Here is a 26,490-nt window from a genome sequence, read left to right as displayed (position 1 = left end):
GTGGCAAAACATGGCCACGGCCACGAAAGTTGCTCAATGTGTTGTGATTCTTCTTCTGCTTAATAGCATGTCCGTACTGAGTTATTGTAAGTATTATTTTTTACCATGATATTTTAGATTATTTCTATTTCGATCAGGATGCAAAAAAGACATGGTTGTTTTAAATGTATTTACTTGTCTTGGTTACGGAAGCCCAGAATGTAGGTCATTCATGTGAAGACTGTAAATCGAAACTAGATGCTGTCATTAGACAGTAATACCCGCACCAAGTGTTTGCCCCTAAATAACACTGTTTTGTACTAGTTTAATTAAAAATGAAGGCCACGTGCAAGTTAGGGTAATATTAAACATTTAAAATTGTAATTTTCATAACTGAAGGATGAGATCCCTTCCCATATGGTAATACACATGAGCAGCATATTATGTGCAATTTGAGGTTCAACTGTTTGCATGTGCATTTCAAGTTAATCAAAAATCTTAACGCCATGTCATAGAAAGTATAATGGTGTATATAATTATTACAAACCAAAATAAAATTATGCCCTCTCTCCGCGGCGGCTGCTGGCTTTAGATTTGCTGCTGTGTGCCTACATGTAGATAATCGTGGGCATGGATTTAGAGAAGGGGTGGGAGTGAGGGGTCCAGACCCCCCCCCCCCCCAATGACAATTTATTTATATCAGTACTAAAATTACCAAAAATACACCTCGGACTCCAATGCCCTTACAGACATGTAATTGATTTAACCCATTGCGCTTCATTATTTTTGGGGAAAATATTATATTTATACTTTATTGTTTATTTCAATAGGAAGAATACATCACAACGTGCATGTGTCCTGCACCACCTTATAGCTGTTATTTACTTCATTAAATAGTGATCGGGGTTTTGAAGAATAGGTCATAAAAATGCATGCATGTTACAAATAACTGATCTTTGTCTGAAGTTACGTACACAACACAGGTCTACAAGTCTCATTAGCGGGTATTGGTTTTACCCAGCTCTTCGCTTAGATGGGTTTCATGTGGTGTATACATACATGTATAAGTTTTCCATATGCAGAAAAGGGTTATAGTTAACGTGCGTAAACATTTCTTTTGTGATGATCAGCTAAAGGGATTCAAATTGTGCTCTTATTGGATTATCATTATGATGTTGACCAATACAGGTAAGCATAATACATGGTCAGTGAGTATTATAGCGAGCGCAGCTCGCCGGCGCGTAGCGCCGGCGAGCGAAGCGAGCTCTAAGAACCAGTGTGCGCGGGAAAAAGAACGAGCTAAACCTACAGTTCATCAAACAAAATTTTTTGTCTACGTCCCATAATGCTCTCTAATGTTTTCACCCGTGGTGCTATGCCAAAAATGGCCGACTTTTAACTCGTAATTTACAGTGACTTAAAGTTTGAAAACACGTTTTGAGTACCGCATATGCTCTGGCGAGACTCAAAAGATTTGTTACATGCTTCCATACCTCCATATTGAGTCGAGAAACGTAAACAAAGACGAATAAAGTCATGGATGACGTCACAGTGCACTCGCGCTATATTTCCCGCGATAAATTTAGAGGTGGATCAAACATCTGTAATGCGTGTACTAGCTATTTCAGTATAGACTGCGATACCTGCCCCATTGACGTATGATTTGTTTTTAATTTTTTTCAATATAGAGATTTTATGTATATATATTAGCAAGAGCCATACTTTACTGTCATATCGATCCATTTTTAAGCTAATTGTGCATGCATAAGTAGGGAGGAAATAAACAATAGGATATTTTGAAATAAATAAAAAAGAATAAAATGAAAAAATAAACAGTTAAAAAAATTATGTAGATATTGCATATAGTCAGACCATTGAATTTAAAAGTGGGAAATTACACACCTACAAACAGGTACCGGGCTCTCTCTCTCTCTGTGGGAAGGGGGTTGCACTGTACGTATCCTAACCATTCAAATTAGTACCTTTGGCATACTTATTGTAGAACAATACTCTCTCAAAAATTCTTTGACGTTCGTTGATACCTAAATAAAACTATAAGTTGACAATGATGCAAGGTATGTGTAATTCTTGCTGCGCTCGCCAGAACGGTAGCACCGTAAAACATATTAGAATCACAATACCATGAGACATGCACCAGTATGTACGACGTATACAAAGTATTACTTTCACTTTCTGAATAAGTGACCTCTCTTTGCTAGCATACTCTATCAATATCTTTTATTGTTTTCCCTTGGACTGAAATGTCACATTTTCATTGGTTTAAACATAGCACGTGATTGCCTCATATATCTCTATATTTGTTCTGTGAGAAATAATATTAGGCAATATGGCCGTCATTGGTCGACGCTTCGCTTACTCATTTCGACATTTCATAGTATTTTATACATAAACTGCATGCCGTTAGTTCTTAAAGTATTTGGAGTAGTTGCCCTTTGAAATTCTTTAAAATTAGAGTAGTTGCCCTTAGAATATTGACGTCACATTGTTTTGTCTGGAGCAGAACAAAATAGCAGCGTCGAAATTTGTTCAAATCTCTGCAGAGGAAAGGGAGAAAACATTTAAAACTGAATAGCAACAAAACATTGTTAGTAAACATGGGTGAAGCAAAGATTTTGAAAGAGTATTTGAAAGGTGAGATTGAAAATTTTGAAGAGTTTAAATAAAATGAGTTAAAATGGACGAGATGTAAGGCATCTTGTACATGGCTTTGCGTAGATCATCGCTATTTGTGAATAAATATGTCGCTTGATAGTCCTCGAGAAAACAAAACACTTATTAGGTTAGTTACTGACTCACTACGGAAATATATTGGGTTGATCAATCTCATAGAAGGCTCGGCTTCGCCTCGCCATCTATGAGATTGATCAACCCAATATATTTCCGTAGTGAGTCAGTAACTAACCTAATAAGTAATAATATTTTTAAAATAAGCTTATCATCGTTACCTATCCTATGGCATTTGTAAAGTTTTCGTCATTTCAATTGCAAAAGTTATTTTTTGATTTGTCTGTCAGACTTACACTATTGAGTTGACCCCACATTGACCCTGTAACAATTTCATATTAAATTTGTGTATTACATGTATAAGAAAGTGTAGAGACTTATCACTTTTATATGAGTTATAATAGGAAGGAAGGAGTCTTTCTTTCTAAATGTATTATATTTAATGCATCAAATACAATGTAGGCCATGACCCTATGGGATTGTTCTGACCCCATGAAACAAGAAAATACAAAATATCATCTTATGTCATTATGATGCATCAAATGGTATATTAAGTACATAACCCCCCCCCCCCCCCCCCCCGGTGTTGTCTTTACCCCACCCCCCCACCCCCCCCCCCCCCCTTATAAAAAAGAAAATGATGATAAACTGTATATTGATAACATTTGAGATCCTCATCCCTAAACCATAATAATTTATGCTTGCTCTTTAATTGTGTCATTGCATGTTGAAGAATATAACGAATTATTTAAGTCATTCACGAATAGTTTTAATCATGAAACATTATGCATGTATATACATCCACATCATGCTCTCACGCACGCACATATACTCAGCATGGCTATTTTCCCGTGATTATATCCCCGAATAATACTCTCAAACAACGCACACAAAGAACCATTACTGTTACTCACATCATACTCATACATTCATACACAAACAGTTACTTCCCTTAGATCATATAAATATAACTACAATACCCCCCCCCCCCCCCTTTTCCAAGATTTAACTGTTATACTGAAAAAAATATTAATAATCAGATTTCAATTTCTTAATAAGATTACTGTCCAATATTTCTGAAAAACATGTTACATTCACAATTTTTGAACATTTAGTAATCAGCCACAGTTCACAGTTCATTATAAAAAGTTTACAAAGTTTACAAAGTTTAAAAAGACAGTAACAGTTCAAGGTCCATGTCGATACAAATAATTTCGCACGGAAGCACATGGACACGGCTAACATTTTAAATCCTTAAAACGTTGCATCCTCGTCGCCAGTGAAGAATATAACGAATTAAATCATTCACGAATAGATTATTCATGAAACATAATACATGTACATCCACATCATGCTCTCACGCACGCACCTAAAATAAATACAGTTGAAATCGATAAAAGGGAATACATCCAAGATATCTTCATTGAACAGTTATCATTTTCCACTCATAAAAGTTCACAAGAACGAAAACAAATTTCTTACGAAGATTCATAACGGGAAATGTTTACATCTTTCCTCCATTCGGAAGTACTCTGGATACCTTGCGCAGTTTTTCAACATTATCATCCGGGCTTATTAGTGGCTGATGCAATGCCAAATCCCCGTAGACTTTTTTTTTTGGGGGGGGGGTGTTGTAACTTGAAGCGGTAGAGGGGGCTCTTCAAAACAGATAATCTGGACATTTTTCATATTAGTGAATGAACGTAGTTTGAGCACAAAGATATTTATGATTAACGCAATATCAAGCAAAAAGTGGTGGAAGCAAAAACTCGGGACAGAGTAAAAAGAATTTATTTAAACACTTTTTTTATATATATTTTCATTACCAGATCTATACAGTATGTACATGACACGTTGAAATTTCTTTTTTAATAATGATATTCAATGTCTTTTCAGTACAGTTTGTAGTTCCTGGTGTAACAGAGGCTGAGAGTAGTAAGACTCATGTTTCCAATTTATCATCCGGGCTATACCCTTACTTCTCAAACAGGACCGTGGATGGAAACTTCAGTCAAAAAATATTAGCCTGCTTACACACAGCTGATGAGTCAGGTATCAGAGAGGCATGGCTACGAATCGATCTACAAATCGTAAGAAGTATCAAGTCTGTGAAATTCTGGTACAGGAATGACAGTAAGTATCACCTTATTGAAATATCTTTATTCATTATCACGTTTAACCAAATAGTTTTGAACTTTCCTTTTTTTATTTTTTATTTTTCGACAAAGTAGGTCATAAATTAGAGGGTATGAGGAGAATGTGTACCCTTGAGGACAGGTACCCGTATCCTACTGATACGGGTTCTCTAAGGGAAACCGTATCCGGGTACTGGTCGTACCATAGGGGAATGTAAATTTTCCTGTTAATACTAATGAATAACATGTATATCAATTTACGTATACAAGTAGATTGTGGTATACAGTAAACGACTTTGCAAGTTTCTAAAACCTAGATTTAATTCAAAAGTATATTTATTGTAGCAAAGGCAAGAATTCATTTCACATATGCATCACGTTAAGTTGAATTAGGTTCTAGTATAAAATTAAGATTAAGGTTTAATGTATGATTTCAAACGTCCATTAATTTGTTCGTTTAAATCATTCCTGGAGGTATTTTATTTAGTTATTAAACCTTTGACTTGGAGAGAGAGATAGAGAGAGAGAAAGAGAGAGAGAGAGAGAGAGAGAGAGAGAGAGAGAGAGAGAGAGAGAGAGAGAATGGTGCGTTTTACAAAAGTTCTTGCAATTCTCTTTGGTTTAAATCTCACACTGGGTTCTATTTTAACGAGAATATACTTTAATAAAAGTCATTATGTATACTTAAAGTACATGCGATATAATGTCTACTCACGTTAAACACATAAAACAGGAAAGTCAAGTGTATATCCAATAGACTCGTATACGCTCATAAACAGTATATATTTGTGTGTCACAGGTTGACAAGAATGTGCAGTACACAACTTTTTGTTGTTCCTTTACCTGCGAATGTTGTTGTCATTTAAATTTAGACCACGTGGTTTTATTTTACCCTTCTAGTTTTGCAGTAAAAATCCTGCCTCGTGTTTATATTCTATTTCATAGAATCTATAGGTACTTGTAGTCAAATATAAAATCCAGACGTTTTTTGATTTTAAACTTTATCTTTATTAATTAGAGGATAAAACGAGCTCTAAAAATAAATATGACAATCGAAATTATAGTTTTTTTTTCTGATCTGCAACAATTAACATGATTAGTAGCGGTCCCCCCTGTAAGATAAATGTTTGATCCGCGCCTGACCTAGTAATAGCATCAATAGTGAAACAGACTATAATATTTTATGCAGAATGTTCCTTGAAAATAGCTTAATATACTAAGTTTTTATACCAAAAAGACAACCACTCTTTTTTTGAAAGCATGGTATTGCACACCAAAAGCATTAAACATGGCTTTGATTTTTTAAGCAAACCAGTGCTTATACTTTCAACCACGTGTAGCTTGGTTGAACACAAACGATAACTCTGTTCTGAATATCATCGTTTAGTTTAAATTACCTCTAGATGATGAAATAAGACATATATCTTAATAGATTTTCATTTTTTAACATAAATCAAAGTAGGATATGATATGAAAAAAGACCAGTACAGCTGTACCTACGTACTTTGAGAATATTATCCGAACACTAAAACTTCCGCTCGAAATTTCATAGGAACTGAACAAATCTCGGTGAAGTCTCGTAAACTTTCTTTCGAGCACCTTTGGATTTATTACATACTTAACAACGACAAAGAAAATATCCCGAACACACATTCGCAGGGATGACTTTTACTTTCTTGAACACCTGTGTACAACATATCGATGTTTATCAGCATAATGTTTTGGCTTCGCACAAGCTTTCGCATTCGTTCCATGCATTTTTTGGTGGTCGCATCAAGTCTCCTCTAAAAAGTGGACATTGACACTATTCGGACGCAACCGAATGCGGTCCAAATTATTGTAATGTAACGCACGAACCTTAGTACGAACATTTTACAACGTTTTGTGTACTCACAAGGGCGATGCACGATTGTTAAAGTTCGTAAGATAAATCGCAGCAGTTTATGCGTGTTTTGTGCGACCATAAGACGGTTTTATGTTTCATGTGATCTTGCAACGTTTTACTATCGTTGCAAGATTTGTCGGTTTTAGTTTTCATGCTTTGCCACTAGTAAATACTGGATACAGGGTTATTTTCGCTTCTACTTACGGTTTCGTATTTTCTTAAATTCGCTTTAACAATGCTGTGGTAAGGAGAGATAATAGAGAGGTTAAGCAAACCAACGTGTACACGTAAATGTACGTGTAGAAAGGAAACTATGTGCATAACGTCATCAATTTTTGTAATGAGAATGAATAAACATATGTGTAGATTGCAAAGTACACGTAAGGTGGAACTTGTGGCATATATATTTACTTGTTATTTATTAATATGAACAAGTGTGATTATCTTTGTAAAGTTTTAATATTTAATGCGACTACTGATATCAAGAAACTGTCACTAAAACGTATTGTGTTGTAGAGGTTTTATTACACTGATCAATTTTCGCAAAACATGCAATGACTCTTAATTATCTGTTATTGAAAAATCATACATATATATGGTGTTGATTAAGAATAACACTCGCGACCTTCAGTTTTCGACTATTAACATGATTATTAATACTATTAAAAGAAATAAATATATAAATTACATTTAAAACATTTACACGTACAGGTACACGTTACCACTGCTAAACAAGAAAAGTAATGAGAGCTGTTATGTGTACTTCTAACTTTTAACCTACACGTACAAGTACGCGTATCCGTGAGTCTGCTAAATCTCTCAAATATGAGACTTTGAAATTCGCCGTCTTAATCCACTATCTGACAAAAAGAGCGGGGGCGAATACTTCCCTTTATCAGTATACACCGTATAAGTATAAATGATCTCTTTCCGGCTACAATTGACATTGATTTTGGCTGTTGCATTTGTCATCTTCTTGGGCGGTACATCTTCTCTTGCATTTAGCATCGAAAATGGGTGGTATATATAAATTCAGTTCAATCATATATTTTACAACATACATGTACACCATAGCATGGCATATCAGGTACCCCTCTGACTCCTACTAGCATTCGTACGATGAAAAGTTTGATCGCACAAGCGGCGATCGTCCAATCGCGTTGGCACACGTTCAGTCGTCCGATCATTTTGTCTTTCGTGCGATTCTATCGCATTGTCTAACAACACTTTATTACAATGTACAACAATTGCATGTAGACGCAAGATATACCGCAAGATTCAATATGTATACATTGCTCAGCGGTCGCTCTGAATCGTGCGAGTTTCGTACAAGTTCTTTTTAATATGCGATAATGCTAATGTAACAGTTTACAAACCATATCTGATTTGCTTTTAGTCGCAGGAATATTTTGTGTCCTCAGCTCGTGCGCTTATTGAGAACTCATAACCTATTACAAGGGTATGAGTGTTCCACGGCACGGGTTCTCCAGGGTACGACTTTTCCATGGTACGACTTCTCTAGCATTTCGTAGGAGTGACCACTAATATTATTATATCATTTTCTTTATTCTCGACTATCCATTAAAAGGACATGGTCACGATTTTGGTCAAATTTTATTTTTCTCTTTTTAGCTCACCGAGACGAAGTCAGGGGGAGCTTATGCTATACCCTCGGCGTCGGCGTCGGTGTCGGCGTCGGCGTCCGGACCTGGTTAAAGTTTTTGTTGCAGGTCCTGTATCTAAGCTATTACTTGTCCTATCTTCACCAAATTGCATGGATGATGCATCTCGACCTACTTATGGACTTGAAAGACTTGGATGCTGAATTTGAGTCCTAAATTTCAGATGCTGGAGGAGGTTAAGGTTGTTGGACCAGGTTAAAGTTTTTGTTGCAGGTGCCCTTTGATAGCAATATCTAAGATACTGCAGGTCCGTACTTCACCAAACTTGCATGGATGGTGTGTCTTATGATACTGATGCACCAGACAGGCTTGAATGCTGAATCTGAGCCATAGGTTTCGGATGCTGGTGGAGGTTAAGGTTTTTGGAGCAGGTTAAAGTTTTTGTTGCAGGTGCCCTTTGATAGCAATATCAAAGTTACTGCTGGTCCGTACTTCACCAAACTTTCATGGATGGTGTGTCTTATGATACTGATGCACCAGACAGGCTTGGGTGCTGAATCTGAGCAATAGGTTACAGATGCTGAAGGAGGTTATGGTTTTTAGAGCTGGTTAAAGTTTTTGTTGCAGGTGCCCTCTGATGATTATATCTTAGTTACTACTTGTCCTAACTTCACCAGACTTTCATGGATGGTGCGTCTTATGATACTGATGCACCAGACAGGCTTGAATGCTGAATCTGAGCCATAGGTTTCGGATGCTGGGGGAGGTTAAGGTTTTTAGAGCTGGTTAAAGTTTTTGAAACAGGTGCCCTCTGATGATCATATCTTAGTTATTACTTGTCCTAACTACACCAGACTTCCATGGATGGTGCGTTTTATTATACTGATGCACCTGACGGGCTTGAATGCTGAGTCTGAGCCATAGGTTTCAGATGCTGGATATGGTTAAGTTTTTTGGAACAGGTCACATGTTTAATAGATAATAGCACTATTTCAAACTTGCATAGTTGATTTAACTGCAATATGAATGAATCACAGAGGAAGCTTCAGATGTAGAGCTTGATCTCCATTATCAAGGATGCTAAAAAATATATCTTAGTTAATACAGGTCCTAACTTCACCAAACTTGAATGGATGGTGTGTCTTATGATACAGATGCACCTGACAAGCATGGATGTTGAATATTAGCCTTATTAGGTTGCGGATGCTGGAGCAGGTTAAGGTTTTAATTGCTAGTGCCCTCTGATGATAATATCTTAGTTATTACTGGTCTGAACTTCACCAAACTTGCATGGAGATGCGTCTTATGTATACTGATGCACCTGACAGGCTTGAATGCTGAATCTGAGCCATAGGTTTCGGATGCTGGATGAGGTTTAGTTTTTTTGGAACAGGTCACATGTTTTATAGATGATAGCTTGCATAGTTGATTTAACTATATTATAAATGAAACGGAGAGGTTGCTTCAGATGCAGAGCGTGATCTCCATTATCAAGGATGCTAAAGAAATCTCCCACCTCACTCAAACCTGCTCGATAGATAGATGTGTTTGTTGATAAATGATATAACATGATTTCCTATGATATAGTATTGTATGGTATGAAACAAAATTCTTTAATATGATACAATATAATATTGAATCATTTTTTTTTTTTTATTTTATGATATTGTAACATGATATCGTTATGTATTGTATTGTATATTATGATACAATATTGTATAATAATATATTGGTTTATTAATTTATTATTTTATCACATGTTACTATTACATAAGATATTGCAAAATATAATATTATATCCTATGATGCAATATTGTATATTCTATAATATTGTATCATACGATATTGTATAATATGATATTAGTGTCTGTGTATAGAATTATATCACATGAAATTGTATAATATGATACTGTTATATTATATAATATCGTATCATACGATATTGTATGATATGATATTGGTTTATAATATGATTTATTATCACATCACATGAAATTGTATTGTATGATATTGTAAAATATATTATTGTATCATATGATACAATATGTATAATATAATGTTTTGTTATATTCAGTAGTATATTCTCACTATATAACTCTATATAGACAAATAGTCAATAACTGTAATATTAGCTCGTCCGAAAAATATTGATCGGTCAATATTTTTTTAATATTGACCGTCTAGGAATAATATCAAGAGAACATTCCCTCTATTTCAAATAATCGCCTCTGATTAGTTGATTCGTAAACGATGACGTAAATAACTCTTCGCGACTCCAAAACAAGGGGACGTCATAATAGACAGTCAGTCAAGGCAAGTAAACAACGGACGCGCAATCCGATGGTTTGCTATCATAACGGATATATAAGGATTTGCGAATTACTGTGAAGTAAAATCAGGTACAACATCTGTATGTTAATTCTTACGGTCGGCGGAATATCACCAGTGACCGTTTGATGCTGAGGATATTTTGGAAATGAACTGTGCACAAAATTGAATTCTTGAATTCTTTGTGGAGCCGAGAAAATTACGGCGATCTGTTATTAATTACTTTCTTATATTTTGGTTTGTTTAACAATACAAATATTGACTGGGGTTGAGGGCAACATTGATTATATTAGCCCCCGAGGGACGAAATATTGCCCGACGCGATATAGTAATATATTACAATATCATATTACATAATACATCATAACATTGAAACATATGATATTATATTGTATAATATAGAATGATATTGTATGATACTGTATCTTTTTGGAAACATAATATGATATTGTATCATATGATACAATATAATTTGATACAACATTGTATCATATATGTTATATATATTATATATAATCAATGTTGCCCGAAAACACAGTCAACATTTGTTTTGTTATATGAAGAAACAAACCAAAATTTAAGAAAGTAATTGAAATCAGATATATAATATTATATTATTTTCGTCCCAAGGGGGCTAATAAAATCAATGTTGCCCGAAAACACAGTCAACATTTGTTTTGTAAAATTATATATTTTACTTTATCACATAATATTGTATCATTTGATATGATACAATATTGTATCAAATTATATTGTATCATGTGATACAATATCATATTATGTTTCCAAAAAGATACAGTATCATACAATATCATTCTATATTATACAATATAATATCATATGTTTCAATGTTATGATGTATTATGTAATATGATATTGTAATATAATACTATATTGTTTTATATATTATGATATTGTATTAAGTGATCAAATACAATAACGTATAACACAATACAATGTCATACCATACGTTACAATATCATATCTCATCATTGTTTATTATGGTATTTTATTGTATTATATGATATATATTGTAAATATGATAGGATGCAATATTTGATTTTATATTATTGTATTGATTAACATATGAACATATGATTATCATACAATTTTTTAACAGATGATATACGATATTGTGTCAAAACAGAATCCATGAATATCCAAGATCATAAAGTATGATTTTCATTTAACATGATAAAGGTGGTCTCATAAGGGTGATGTCTCATAAGGGTGATGTCTCGTCTCGGTGAGCTTTTTAATCTGTGATTACCTATGTTTATTATTTACAATGCTATAGGAATGCATTTCTATTGATCATATGAAACTTGGGTGCCAGTCAATGAGTTTTAAGTAAGATACAGGGCTCACAATTCTTCGTCATGTAAACAAGGCTCGTGCCCTGTTTTTGTTTACATAGGTTCATTATACCAGTAAAAAAAATCTTTTTTAAGCTGATTTGTCTATCTTTTTATTCATTTTAAGCATAAATAAACAGTTACTAACAATTAACTTATTCATTTGAGGTCTAAAACTGGAATGTTCACTTCAACATTCAAAATGTAAACAAAAGCTTTGTTTTCATAGCGACGAATTGTCAGCTCTGTAACTCGCTTATAACCCAACAAATGACAATTAAATTTTGGTTGCCCATTAAAATGTCTTACTGAAGCATTGTAAACATTTAAATCGAAAAAATAATTTTTGACCAAAATCGTGACCATGCGCCTTTAAGATACCACTAAGTGGGATTTTTTTTTATATATTTGGACCTGCAACAAGTCAAGAAAACATGTTTGTCTATTTAAGAAAAATAATCACATGTTATGTCATTGTTAGGAGGCCATCCACATACGAGCACAATACGTTTGCGAGGGTACAGTATTCGTGTATCAAACACATCAGACGTATTTCCTGGTAATTCAACAGATGTGTGTTTCACTCATGATAGCTCACCAATGTCGCAAACTATCATTCAGGAAGACTGTAAGAGAACAACAAGATATATATGGTTTTATCAGCCGCATGGAAGAGACTCGAGAAATAGTGCTCCAATTTTGGAAATATGCGAAGTAGAGATTTTCGGTAAGACGAAAGGTTTTAATACTCTATTGACAGCCATTGTATAAAATATCAAATATTGCATGTTGTTGTGAAACAGTATGTGTACTTGAAAGAATTGAATCCAAGAAACAGATTACAAATATTTTATCTAGGTTGTAATACAGGATCATATGGCGTTAACTGCTCAAAAACATGCGGCCATTGTAATAATAGTGAAACCTGTGATATTGACACAGGGGAATGTGATGATAATGGGTGTGCACTTCCGGGTTTGCGTCCACCAATATGTGATGGTAAGTCTGGCAAAGTATTACTTTGTATTCATCAGAAATCAGTCAATTAAATGGAAGTTTCAGTCAAAATTCCATCACTAAATGCTATTTAACAAGTTTAATTTCACTGCTTTCAAAGGTCAATGTTTCATTCATTGAGAGTTTCAACTTTCATAGCTTTTAATTTTTATTAAAGAACACAAGTCAATGAAAGTTTTGAAATAAAACAGCATTAAATTTCAAGTTATGTTAATTTTAAATGATACTTTTTTTATGATAGCAGGACAAATATGCCTGTTTTGTACAAAATAAGCATTTAAATATCATTGTTCTATCTGTCAAATACGCCAGACCTAAATCAATTGTTTTTAATGTTTTATTATAGGTTATTGTGCGCAAACATTGAATTCTCTCCGGCATAATGCATAAAGAGGCAAAATGAAAATGTGATGATTTTGAATTGAGTACTTACTAAAATTTTCAAAAATTTTGTATTTGTACATAACTCTTTTTCGTACATAAAGATTAATTTGGTTTTTTTTATATCAATTTTCCTTGTAGAATGTAGATTTGGATCATACGGATCTAACTGTAGTCTTAATTGCAGTTCGTACTGTCAAAATAAAACTTGTGACCGTTCATCTGGAGAGTGCCTGCATGGGTGTAAACCTGGATATCAAATGCCCAATTGTGTCATACGTAAGACGGCCATACTTCTGTGTTTATTGTTTGTGCTGTGAACTCTTTTTGGTTGGATTAATTGTGATGATAAATGAAAATCTTAATAGGTTTCTAATTTTACGTCGATTAGGATCGGACGCACGTAACATTTGTATTAAACTTATCAAAGATATTGAATACAACTCGGTGCTTGCCTATGACATTCCTAATGCGTCTGTAAAAATCTTAAAACGTTAAAATGCAGGTACATGTATAAATATGACATTAATCATTGCTTTGCCTCTTGTTTTTGATAGGGTTTTTTTTGTATATCAATTATTTTCATTTTTTTTTCTCTTTACCGCAAATTATCCATTAATTTGATTGTAGCTTGTACGGCCGGACATTATGGAGATAATTGCACCAAGACATGTGGAAACTGTTTAGATGATAAGACATGTAACAATGTCAACGGTACCTGTACAGATGGATGCAAAGAGGGGTTTAAAGGGGATCTTTGCATAACAAGTATGTTTAAGATAGAACCTCAATTTAATGATACATATGTATCAAACTGAAACGACTAATATACATAATCACATATAATTTATTTCAAATAGACAACATTATGAAAGAATTTCACAATTTTTTTATAATTATTTTTTTCAGTGTACTTTCAAATCCTACAAAAAAACCAGAAACGTTTGTTTGTTTTAAAATTGTAAATTTCACATGCTGGTTCCAACCAGAAAATAATGCTCATTTTAACAAATGTATTATTAGATTGCAGTGAGTCTTTTGAATACGGACAAAACTGTCAGAACCGATGTAGCTATCACTGTTACAACAACGACACTTGTGACCCTATCTTCGGAAACTGTAGCAGATGCGCTTCCGGTTATCGAAATGCAAAGTGTGATGAAAGTAAGCTATTGAAAGCATCACTTTGTTGTCGGAAAGATAAAAGAAGAACAAATGAACAAACGAAATCATGGAACCAATAAAAAGGTATTTTCACATGTTACGGTTGGTGTTTTTTTGTTTAATGTAGAATGCAATAATGGAACTTATGGAGAGAATTGTACGTACCAATGTGGGAAATGTCTTGATGCAGTGACTTGTAACCACGTTAATGGCACGTGCCCTAAGGGATGTAAACCTGGATGGCAGAACACAGAAAAGTGTGATAAACGTATGTAGGATTTTCTTACCATGATTTCATATATTGAATTTTATGTATTTAGTATATGACTTTGATCAATCAGAACTTCTGGGGCATATCAGACAGGCTCGGAAAAACACCTTAAATGTATTACTTAAGCGTCCATGACAACCCCTCATTTTATTTATACTACTATATTAAAAAATAGACTCAAAATTTTGGTCTTTAATACCGAGAAATCGAAAGAGTACTGTCTTGTATTATATATTTTTAACATCATTGGTACTTGAAGATTACCAATTTGTTTTTATTTTTTCTCAATCAAGCTTTACTAATTAATAATCAACGAAAATGCCTTGAAAAAATCAGGAAAACATCTTGGTTTTTTTTATTTTACAATCTTGCGCATGCGCATTACATTAACGCTTAACCACGGGATGCTCTGTAGTTTATGTTTCCACAATATCACATTTGCATGAATAAAATGAAATACAAGTAAATCTTCATTGAAATTTTTTTATATATTCTGTTCATCAAAGGAAATACGGGAGATAACTCTGATATGAACAATCCCGAGAGTTTCGAATGTCAACATGGTGTATAAATTCGAAGCTAGTAAAAAAACGGTGGTGTTTAAGTGTTAAAAAAAGTGTTTAATTTTTCATTAATATGAATTTTTTTCGATGAAAGATATCAACAGCCTCAAAATGGTTTGTTATGAATAATTTAACTGTTATTTTCAATGCCGCTTCATTAATTTTCTCTTAAATCTTTTCGGAGCGAATCTGCAATTGTTTGCTACATTACGGGTATATATGGGAGGCATTTTAATTGTCGCAAGACACAGTCGGGTTATTCTAACTAATTTAAGCAGAGTGTAATGAAATTAAAAGCATTATTGCAGGTTTAAAGCTTGGTTATGTAAATTTCAAATACGGTGTGTTGATGTATCTATTTCGTAAATGTCCGATATCATATGCAATGCCAACCCGTGCACGCATGGGTCAAAGTCTTGTAAAATTAGATATAATTACCATATATTTTAAGATCTATTAAGACTTCGTTTAAATCAATGATATACCCTAAAATATACCACAAAAGTGACACACGAGAGGCTGTCTAGCCGATACTTATTTTTAATGGGAAGCGACTCCATTTTGTATAATATTCTAATATCAAGTGATGTTGATACATTCGAGGTGTTTTTCCGAGCCTGTCGGAAAGGTTCGAGAAACTGCGATTGGACTTTGATTTAACTCTATTTTATATAATGCTATGCAATTTTAAGCAGGCTATGTTAATAAACTGATGAGTATTAGATTATTCTTTATTATTTCAATTTCTGGAACCAAGTTTCAAAAATAAAACATATTTCTCTTATAAACAACATTCTGATACTTATGATACTTAAAAAATAGATATAACGTAAAGCGGATGGATAACTTTTGCGTGCAGGTCATGTGTGACGTAGTTAATTAATTGTGTTATACAATGAAAATGATTTAGATTAGAAAGTCAACCAAATGGAACCAATAAAAAGTATTTTCATATGCGAGGGTGTTTTTTTTTATTTAATGTAGAATGCAATAATGGAACTTATGGAGAGAATTGTACGTACCAATGTGGGGAATGTCTTAATGCAGTGACTTGTAACCACGTTAATGGAACGTGCCCTAAGGGATGTAAACCTGGATGGCAGAACACAGACAAGTGTGATAAACGTATGTAGGATTTTCATACCAGGAATTCATATATTGAATTTTATGTTTTTAGTATATATATATATATGACTTTGATTCAAAGGGGATCATTGCATAACAAGTATGTTTAAGATAGAACCACAATTTAATGATACATATGTATCAAACTTAAAACGATTAATATAATTTATTTTAAATAGACGACATTGTGAATGAATTTCACAATTTTTTTATAATCATTTGTTTCAGTGTACTTTCAAATCCTATAAAAAAACCAGAAACGTTTATTTATTTTAAAATTGTAAAATTCACATGCTGGTTCCAATCAGAAAATAATGCTCATTTTAACAAATGTATTATTAGAATGCAGTACTTATGAATACGGACAAAACTGTCAGAACCGATGTAGCTATCACTGTTACAACAACGACACTTGTGACCCTATCTTCGGAAACTGTAGCAGATGCGCTTCCGGTTATCAAAATGCAAAGTGTGATGAAAGTAAGCTATTGAATGCATCACTTTGTTGTCGGAAAGATTAAAGAAAAACAAATCTACAAACGAAATCATGGAACCAATAAAAAAGTATTTCATATGTTACGGGTTTTTTTTTATTTAATGTAGAATGCAATAATGGAACTTATGGAGAGAATTGTACGTACCAATGTGGGGAATGTCTTAATGCAGTGACTTGTAACCACGTTAATGGAACGTGCCCTAAGGGATGTAAACCTGGATGGCAGAACACAGACAAGTGTGATAAACGTATGTAGGATTTTCATATCATGAATTCATATATTGAATTTTATGTATTTAGTATATGACTTTGATCAATCGCAACTTCTCGGGCCTTTCCGACAGGCTCGGAAAAACACCTCGAATGTATTACTTAAGCGTCCATGACAACCCCCTCCCCCCTTTTATATATACTACAATATTAAAATAATAGACTCGAATATTTGGTCTTTAATACCGAGAAATCGAAAGAGTACTGTCTTTTGTTACATTTTATACATCAGTGGTACTTGAAAATTACCAATTTGTTTTTATTTTTTTTTTCAATCAAGCTTTACTATTTAATAATCAACGATCTCCATTTTATTAATTTTACAATCTTGCGCATGCGCATTATATTTACGTTAAATCACGGGATGCTCTGTAGTTTATGTTTCCACAATATCACATTTGCATGGATAAACTCAAATACATGTAAATTTTCATTGAAATTTTTTCATATATTCTGTTCATTAAAGGAAATACGGGAAATAACTCTAATATGAAAAATCCATAGAGTTTCGAATGTCAACATGGTGTATATATTCAAAGCGAGTAAAAAACGTTTGTGAAAAAGTGTTGAATTTTTCATTAATATGAATTAAATTTTTAGATGAAAGATATTAACAGCATCAAAATAGTTTGTTATGAATAATTTAACTATTATTTTCAATGCAGCTTCATTAACTTTTTCTAAAATCGTTTCGGAGCGAATCTGCAATTGTTTGCTACATTACGGGTATATATGGGAGGCCTTTTAACTGTGGCAAGACACAGTTGGGTTATTCTAACTAATTTAAGCAGAGTGTAATGAAATTAAAAGCATTATTGCAGGCTTAAAGCTTGGTTATGTAAATGTCAACAATAAAGTGTGTTGATGTATCTATTTCTTTAATGTCCGATATCATATGCAATGTCAAGCCGTGCACGCATGGGTCAAAGTCTAGTAAAATTTAATATAACTACCACACATATAAATTGTGGCGAGACACAGTTAGGTTATTCTAACTATTTTAAGCAGAGTGTAATGAAATTAAAAGCATTATTGCAGGCTTAAAGCTTGGTTATGTAAATGTCAACGATACGGTGTGTTGATGTATCTATTTCGTAAATGTCCGATATCAAATGCAATGTCAACACATGCACGCACGGGTCAAAGTCTAGTAAAACTTAATATAAATACCACACATTTTAAGATCTATTAAGACTTCGTTTAAATCAATGATTTACCGTAAAATATACCACAAAAGCGACACACGAGGCTGTCTAGCCGTTACTTATTTTGAATGGGAAGCAACTCCATTTTGTATAAAAATCTAACATCCAGTGATGTTTATACATTCGAGGTGTTTTTCCGAACCTGCTGTAAATGTTCGAGAAGCTGCGATTGGACTTTGATTTAACTCTATTTTATATAATGCTATTAAACTTTAAGCAGGCTATGTTAATAAACAGATGAGTATTAGATAAATTTTTATTATTTCAATTTCTGGAACCAAGTTTAAAAAATAAAACATATTTCTCTTATAAACAACATTCTGATACTTATGATACTTAAAAAATAGATATAACGTAAAGCGGATGGATAACTTTTGCGTGCAGGTCATGTGTGACGTAGTTAATTAATTGTGTTATACAATGAAAATGATTAAGATTAGAAAGTGAACCAAATGGAACCAATAAAAAGTATTTTCATATGTTACGGGTTTTTTTTTATTTAATGTAGAATGCAATAATGGAACTTATGGAGAGAATTGTACGTACCAATGTGGGGAATGTCTTAATGCAGTGACTTGTAACCACGTTAATGGAACGTGCCCTAAGGGATGTAAACCTGGATGGCAGAACACAGACAAGTGTGATAAACGTATGTAAGATTTTCATACCATGAATTCATATATTGAATTTTATGTTTTTAGTATATATATATATATATATATATATATATATATATATATATATATATATATATATATATATATATATATGACTTTGATTCAACTCTTTATTATTTCAATTTCTGGAACTAAGTTCCAAAACCAGAACATATTTCTCTTATAAACAACATTATGATATTAAAAAGATAGCTATTACGTAAAGCGGATGGATAACTTTTTCGTGCAGGTCATGTGTGACGTAGTTAATTAATTGTTTTATACAATGAAGATGATTTCGATTAGAAAATCAACTTATATGTTGCGACCAAGTAGGTTTTGCCTCATATGTTTAGACATCATTCATCGATAGAATATTAATTTTGCCTTATTAACACAATTCCAGCTTGTCGAAATGGTACATTTGGATTTAATTGCATGTATAACTGCAGTGGAAACTGTGAGAAAAATGACACTTGTGACAGGAGAAACGGAACATGCGTTGGTTGTGCTCCTGGATGGGAAAATCAACATTGTAACAAAAGTAAGAACATTTGAGATATAGTTGGCATCTTCTTAATTTCTGCATAAGTAGGGATGCAGCAACATGTTATTATAGAATGTCACAGGTGACAGCCTGTCTATACACATCAATGTCACAGGATTACAGTGTTATATAAAAAAGAATATTTTATATTTTGGTATTGCCTTATAGAGTGTATACACCTGTAAACTTGTCGGTTTACGTATTATATGTACTGGATCATCGCATCCCAGTAGACCTACATTATCTCGTTTTTCCTACAATTGTCTATATGTTTGTATTTTTCAAAATATGTTATGATAATTTCAATTTGGAGGAAATAAAGAAAGAAAGAAATGTATATCAATTATTTTTATTTTTTTCTTTACCACAAATTATCGGATATATTTGATTGTAGCTTGTACGGCCGGACATTATGGAGATAATTGCACCAAGACATGTGGAAACTGTATAGATGATAAGACATGTAACAATGTCAACGGTACCTGTACAGATGGATGCAAAGAGGGATTTAAAGGGGGTCTTTGCATAACAAGTATGTTTAAGATAGAACCTCAATTTAATGATACATATGTATCAAACCGAAACGATTAATATATATATATATATATATGATTTATTTCAAATAGACGACATTGTGTATGAATTTCACAATTTTTTTATGAGTATTTTTTTCAGTGTACTTTCAAATCCTATAAAAAAAACCCAGAAACGTTTGTTTGTTTTAAAATTGTAAAATTCACATGCTGGTTCCAATCAGAAAATAATGCTCATTTTAACAAATGTGTTATTAGAATGCAGTACTTATGAATACGGACAAAACTGTCAGAACCGATGTAGCTATCACTGTTACAACAACGACACTTGTGACCCTATCTCCGGAAACTGTAGCAGATGCGCTTCCGGTTATCAAAATGCAAAGTGTGATGAAAGTAAGCTATTGAATGCATCACTTTGTTGTCGGAAAGATAAAAGAAAAACAAATCTACAAACGAAATCATGGAACCAATAAAAAGTATTTTCATATGTTACGTTTTTTTTTATTTGATGTAGAATGCAATAATGGAACTTATGGAGAGAATTGTACGTACCAATGTGGGGAATGTCTTAATGCAGTGACTTGTAACCACGTTAATGGCACGTGCCCTAAGGGATGTAAACCTGGATGGCAGAACACAGACAAGTGTGATAAACGTATGTAAGATTTTCATACCATGAATTCATATATTGAATTTTATGTATTTAGTATGTGACTTTGATCAATCGCAACTTCTCGGGCCTTTCCGACAGGCTCAGAAAAACACCTCGAATGTATTACTTAAGCGTCCATGACAACCCCCCCCCCCCTTTTATATATACCACTATATTAAAATAATAGACTCGAATTTTTGGTCTTTAATACCGAGAAATTGAAAGAGTACTGTCTTTTGTTACATTTTAAACATCAGTGGTACTTGAAGATTACCAATTTGTTTTTATTTTTATTTTTCAAACTAGTTTTTACTAGTTAATAATCAACGATCGGGATTTTTTTTATTTTACAATCTTGCGCATGCGCATTATATTTACGTTAAATCACGGGATGCTCTGTTGTTTATGTTTCCACAATATCACATGTGCATGGATAAACTCAAATACATGTAAATTTTCATTGAAATTTTTTCATATATTCTGTTCATTAAAGAAAATACGGGAAATAACTCTAATATGAAAAATCCCTAGAGTTTCGAATGTCAACATGGTGTATATTTTCGAAGCGAGTAAAAAACGTTGGTGAAAAAGTGTTGAATTTTTCATTAATATGAAGTAAATTTTTAGATGAAAGATATTAACAGCATCAAAATAGCTTGTTATGAATAATTTAACTATTATTTTCAATGCAGCTCCATTAATTTTCTCTAAAATCGTTTCGGAGCGAATCTGCAATTGTTTGCTACATTACGGGTATATATGGGAGGCCTTTTAACTGAGGCAAGACACAGTTGGGTTATTCTAACTAATTTAAGCAGAGTGTAATGAAATTAAAAGCATTATTGCAGGCTTAAAGCTTGGTTATGTAAATGTCAACAATACAGTCTGTTGATGTATCTATTTCTTAAATGTCCGATATCATATGCAATGTCAAGCCGTGCACGCATGGGTCAAAGTCTAGTAAAATTTATTATAAATACCACACATATAAACTGTGGCGAGACACAGTTAGGTTATTCTAACTATTTTAAGCAGAGTGGAATGAAATTAAAAGCATTATTGCAGGCTTACAGCTTGGTTATATAAATGTCAACGATACGGTGTGTTGATGTATCTATTTCGTAAATGTACGATATCAAATGCAATGTCAACCCGTGTACGCACGGGTCAAAGTTCAGTAAAATTTAATATAAATACCACACATTTTAAGATCTATTAAGACTTCGTTTAAATCAATGATATACCGTAAAATATACCACAAAAGCGACACACGAGGCTGTCTAGCCGATACTTATTTTAAATGGGAAGCGACTCCATTTTGTATAAAATTCTAACATCCGGTGATGTTTATACATTCGAGATGTTTTTCCGAGCATGCTGTAAAGGTCCGAGAAGCTGCGATTGGACTTTGATTTAACTCTATTTTATATAATGCTATTAAACTTTAAGCAGGCTATGTTAATAAACTGATGAGTATTAGATTATTTTTTATTATTTCAATTTCAGGAAACAAGTTTCAAAAATAAAACATATTTCTCTTACAAACAACATTCTGATACTTATGATACTTAGAAATTAGATATAACGTAAAGCGGATGGATAACTTTTGCGTGCAGGTCATGTGTGACGTAGTTAATTTATTGTGTTATACAATGAAAATGATTGAGATTAGAAAGTGAACCAATAAAAAGTATTTTCATATGTTAGGGTGTTTTTTTATTTAATGTAGAATGCAATAATGGAACTTATGGAGAGAATTGTACGTACCAATGTGGGGCCTGTCTTAATGCAGTGACTTGTAACCACATTAATGGCACGTGCCCTAAAGGATGTAAACCTGGATGGCAGACCACAGACAAGTGTGATAAACGTATGTAAGATTTTCATACCATGAATTCATACATTGAATATCATGTCTTTAGTATATATTATATATATGACTTTGATTTAACTCTATTTTATATAATGCTATGAAACGTTAAGCAGGCTATGTTAATAAACTGATTAGTATTAGATTATTCTTTATTATTTCAATTTCTGGAACTAAGTTTCAAAAATAAAACATATTTCTCTTATAAACAACATCATGATATAAAAATTTTTTAGATATAACGTAAAGCGGATAGATAACTTTTGCGTGCAGGTCATGTGTGACGTTGTGAATTAATTGTGTTATACAATGAAATTGATTTAGATTAGAAAATCAACTTATATGTTGCAACCAAGTAGGTTTCGCCTCATACGTTTAGACATCATTCATCGATAGAATATTAATTTTGCTTTATTAACTTAATTCCAGCTTGTCGAAATGGTACATTTGGAATCAATTGCATGTATAACTGCAGTGGAAACTGTGAGAAAAATGACACTTGTGACAGGAGAAACGGAGCATGCGTTAATTGTGCTCCTGGATGGGAAAATCAACATTGTAACAAAAGTAAGAACATTTGAGAGAAAAAACTACTTAGAATGTGCACATCCTTTAGATTGTCAAATTTCTCCTCGCTTTAGTTTTTAAAGAAAAATATACATTAAAATACGAAATAAAATTTAATTTAAACGTCGATCTACCAAAAAGAACAGTTATAAAATTGTGACTTTAAACGTACAAAGATAGCTTTGGATTTGTTTTTTTAAAGCTTGCGATGTTGGATCGTACGGTTCAAACTGTGATAAAGCATGTGGACGTTGTCTCGGGGCTGGCAATTGTTCCTTAACTGATGGAAATTGTTTAGGTGGCTGTCAGGAAGGTTTCACAGGAGATAATTGTCATGGTAAGGTATAATATAAAAATAGCCAACCCGGAGCTGTAAGTTTAATTACTAATGAAAATTATGAATCACTTACAATGTCAGTACCAAAAGGAATATTAAGACAAAAAATCGATGTGTATAGATTTAATACACTATGTGCCGTGTGATATGTATTAGTTTTAATTAAAGCAGGATCTGTAAAACACCTTCAATGTAATTTTCAATTGATATTTCATGCAGAAAGAATACAGAATTTACATAACACACCTGATGCCGCAGTCATCGCCGCCCCTGTCGTCGCCACTGTTGTGCTGATAACAGTCATCGTAGTTGTTGTCATCTTAAGGTAGCATTTCATTTTCATAATTTTAATCAATTGTATACATGTTTCTAAGTTATGAATGTTTTTTGTGTCAGCACTGAAAGGTGCTTGCTATTCAACTCGTATCTTTTTATTCCAGTTAGTTTTAGGATACTAGTATATAATTACATTCAATAACCGAAGTTGAAAAATTAAAACCGTTTGCATTTAGTCCAAGCACATAACATGACCTTTGATAACAACGTGTTAGATTGATATAGCAAAACAAAGCATCCAAACCTCGGAAAACATTTATCCTTTTACACCATTAAACCTTGTGGAGCTAAAGTCTGAACAGGCTTCAACATTGAACAATTGAAGGAGAAATTAAATATTCGTTTGAATGGTGGAATTATTTGAATAATTTTCTTTTATGAAAACTAGAAGTTCAATTTGAGACACCCTTATAAGATTCATATATCGCATTTCACTTTAGATTGAAATAAATGTACACAAATTTCCAAAAAAAAGTTTGGCAAAAAGTTGGGTTTTTTTTCAGAATGATTTAAAACTTATCTTTATTAGAGTTTACATGGTGGTGCTCGGTTTAATTTCCTACTTTGGCAAAACAGCGAAAAAAAGATCGTAATTGTTTTTTTAAAATCTGGCAGTTTTAAAAAGTCAATATTCCAACTATCATTACACATTATTTTAAAATGATTTTGATAAAGCAAAGAAGGAGGACCACTCAGGCCATGACTGATCCAACTTTTATTTTTTTTTTTTAATATTTTAACATTATATAAATGGTGCCTGCTTGGGAGGGTAAGCATTGAAATTGACAGCCTGAGTAAACCATTGTCAACCGACGCGAAGCGAAGGTTGACAATGGGTTTCAAGGGGTGTTAAATTCAACTCTTACCCTCCCAAACAGGCACTATCTATTTTATTATACTGAATGTCTTAATTTCAAAGAAAACTTTACTGCTTTTATATAGGAATGACGTTAATTCTATGGCGAACCGTACGTGCATAATTTATGCGCATGTAACAATTCGTTGTGTTACTCGTTGCCAAATGTGTTGATAACGCTGAGGGTAATAGAACAGATTATCAACTGTGTCTAAAGCAATCAGATTTCAGTATTTAACATGACAGTATAATAAATTTGAATATACTCTTGAAATATGGTTCTATACAATAGTAGAGACACATTATAAATTTAAAACTTTTGCTCTTTTGCACGATGCATTTTACATTTTGTTCGCACAAAATCCATTTAGTTAATGTTAGAAAAACTGTAATCCAAAATATCAACGTAAATAGGACCGGAATTTCTAATAGTTATGTGAGGCAATAATTCACACGGATTTATATGTGCACTTACATTTTTATGCATGTTATACCTTAAGAAAAAATTTTACAATTCACAAAATTGATTTATCACAATAGATGTACTGATTTCCTTCTATAGAAGGACACGATTTTAACTTAACTCAAAAATAGAAATCATGCAACTTGTTACATCATTCTGGGTTTTTTTTTATTTTTAGTTATTGTTTAATTTTGTTTTTTGTTGGGGGGGGGGTTCCATACGTAGACTTTTAAGTTTCTAAATATTAATCTAGCACAATATACAATTGCTTTAGTAAAATTTTAAAGAAAATCTGATTAAATGTATTTACCTAAATGTTTTTTTTAGAAAAAGACAACCTTCTTAAAAGAATAAAAAGAAGGAGAACTGTGTGCAATTGCAGGCGATTCCAGAACAAGGTCTGACAACTAAATAAAGCAACTTTAATTTCCAATTTTTATTGTATTTTTACTATAAAATTATATTTGTAACCAGGGTTATATAATTATAATATATATTTGCGCTTTAGCATTTGTTTTGTTCGTGTGCTTGTGAGTGTTTATTTTTAGCCCAGCGACGACAGACTTCATCTATAAATAAATGTCACATGATATGGCCAAAAAAAATTAATGATTTGTTTCTCAGGCACCGCCGCATCAGTAAAATTATCGCTGCATAAAACTTTTTTATCGTTATTTTTCCGGATTGTTCATATCTTAGCATTATCGGTTTTCTCTATTATGGAATCAATGTAAACAAACGCTCAGAATAAATGCTTGTCTCTGTCAGTGAAAACGATATTTTATCTAACACATCTACCAAGTGACCAACCAAGGGGGTTACTTGGGCTAAATACAAGTTTATGTAAATATAAGTACACGCTTTGTGGTTGGTAACTTAATTATCTAATTCAAAAGACATTTTCATAGCCTAAGTTAACCTCTGTTGTGATTAATAACTAGCGACTGTCTTATCTTTAGAGGTTATGAATTCGGTTGATGCAACCACATACAGTGCACTGAAAATTACGACCGATGTCAAGTTAATTCTAAAATAATCATAAAACCGTTTGTCTACAGTTACCCTTAAAAGTAAACAGATCCAACTAGGCCTATACCACGGTTGTAATTAGGTCAAAGGGTTGGACTAA

At 32.9% G+C, this 26,490-nt stretch overlaps 1 protein-coding gene across 1 annotated transcript; it reads left to right on the top strand.

Annotated features, from left to right (window-relative positions):
• On the top strand, positions 1-25,823 carry LOC128170845 (multiple epidermal growth factor-like domains protein 10). The gene is made up of 16 exons (XM_052836599.1): positions 1-86; positions 4,621-4,857; positions 12,531-12,776; positions 12,908-13,048; positions 13,589-13,726; positions 14,078-14,215; positions 14,471-14,611; positions 14,739-14,879; positions 16,430-16,570; positions 16,913-17,050; positions 17,174-17,314; positions 22,662-22,802; positions 23,232-23,369; positions 23,572-23,706; positions 23,926-24,031; positions 25,689-25,823. Exons 1-16 carry the CDS (start codon positions 11-13, stop codon positions 25,705-25,707), a joined length of 2,217 nt encoding a protein of 738 aa, XP_052692559.1. The 5' UTR covers positions 1-10; the 3' UTR covers positions 25,708-25,823.
• Positions 25,824-26,490: the final 667 nt, after the last annotated feature.

The sequence above is a fragment of the Crassostrea angulata genome, chromosome 2, assembly GCF_025612915.1.
Source record: "Crassostrea angulata isolate pt1a10 chromosome 2, ASM2561291v2, whole genome shotgun sequence".
Classification (NCBI taxonomy): Eukaryota; Metazoa; Mollusca; class Bivalvia; order Ostreida; family Ostreidae; genus Magallana; species Magallana angulata.
Note: the sequence above shows the minus strand (reverse complement) of the source record. Positions and strands in the feature narration are given on the sequence as shown.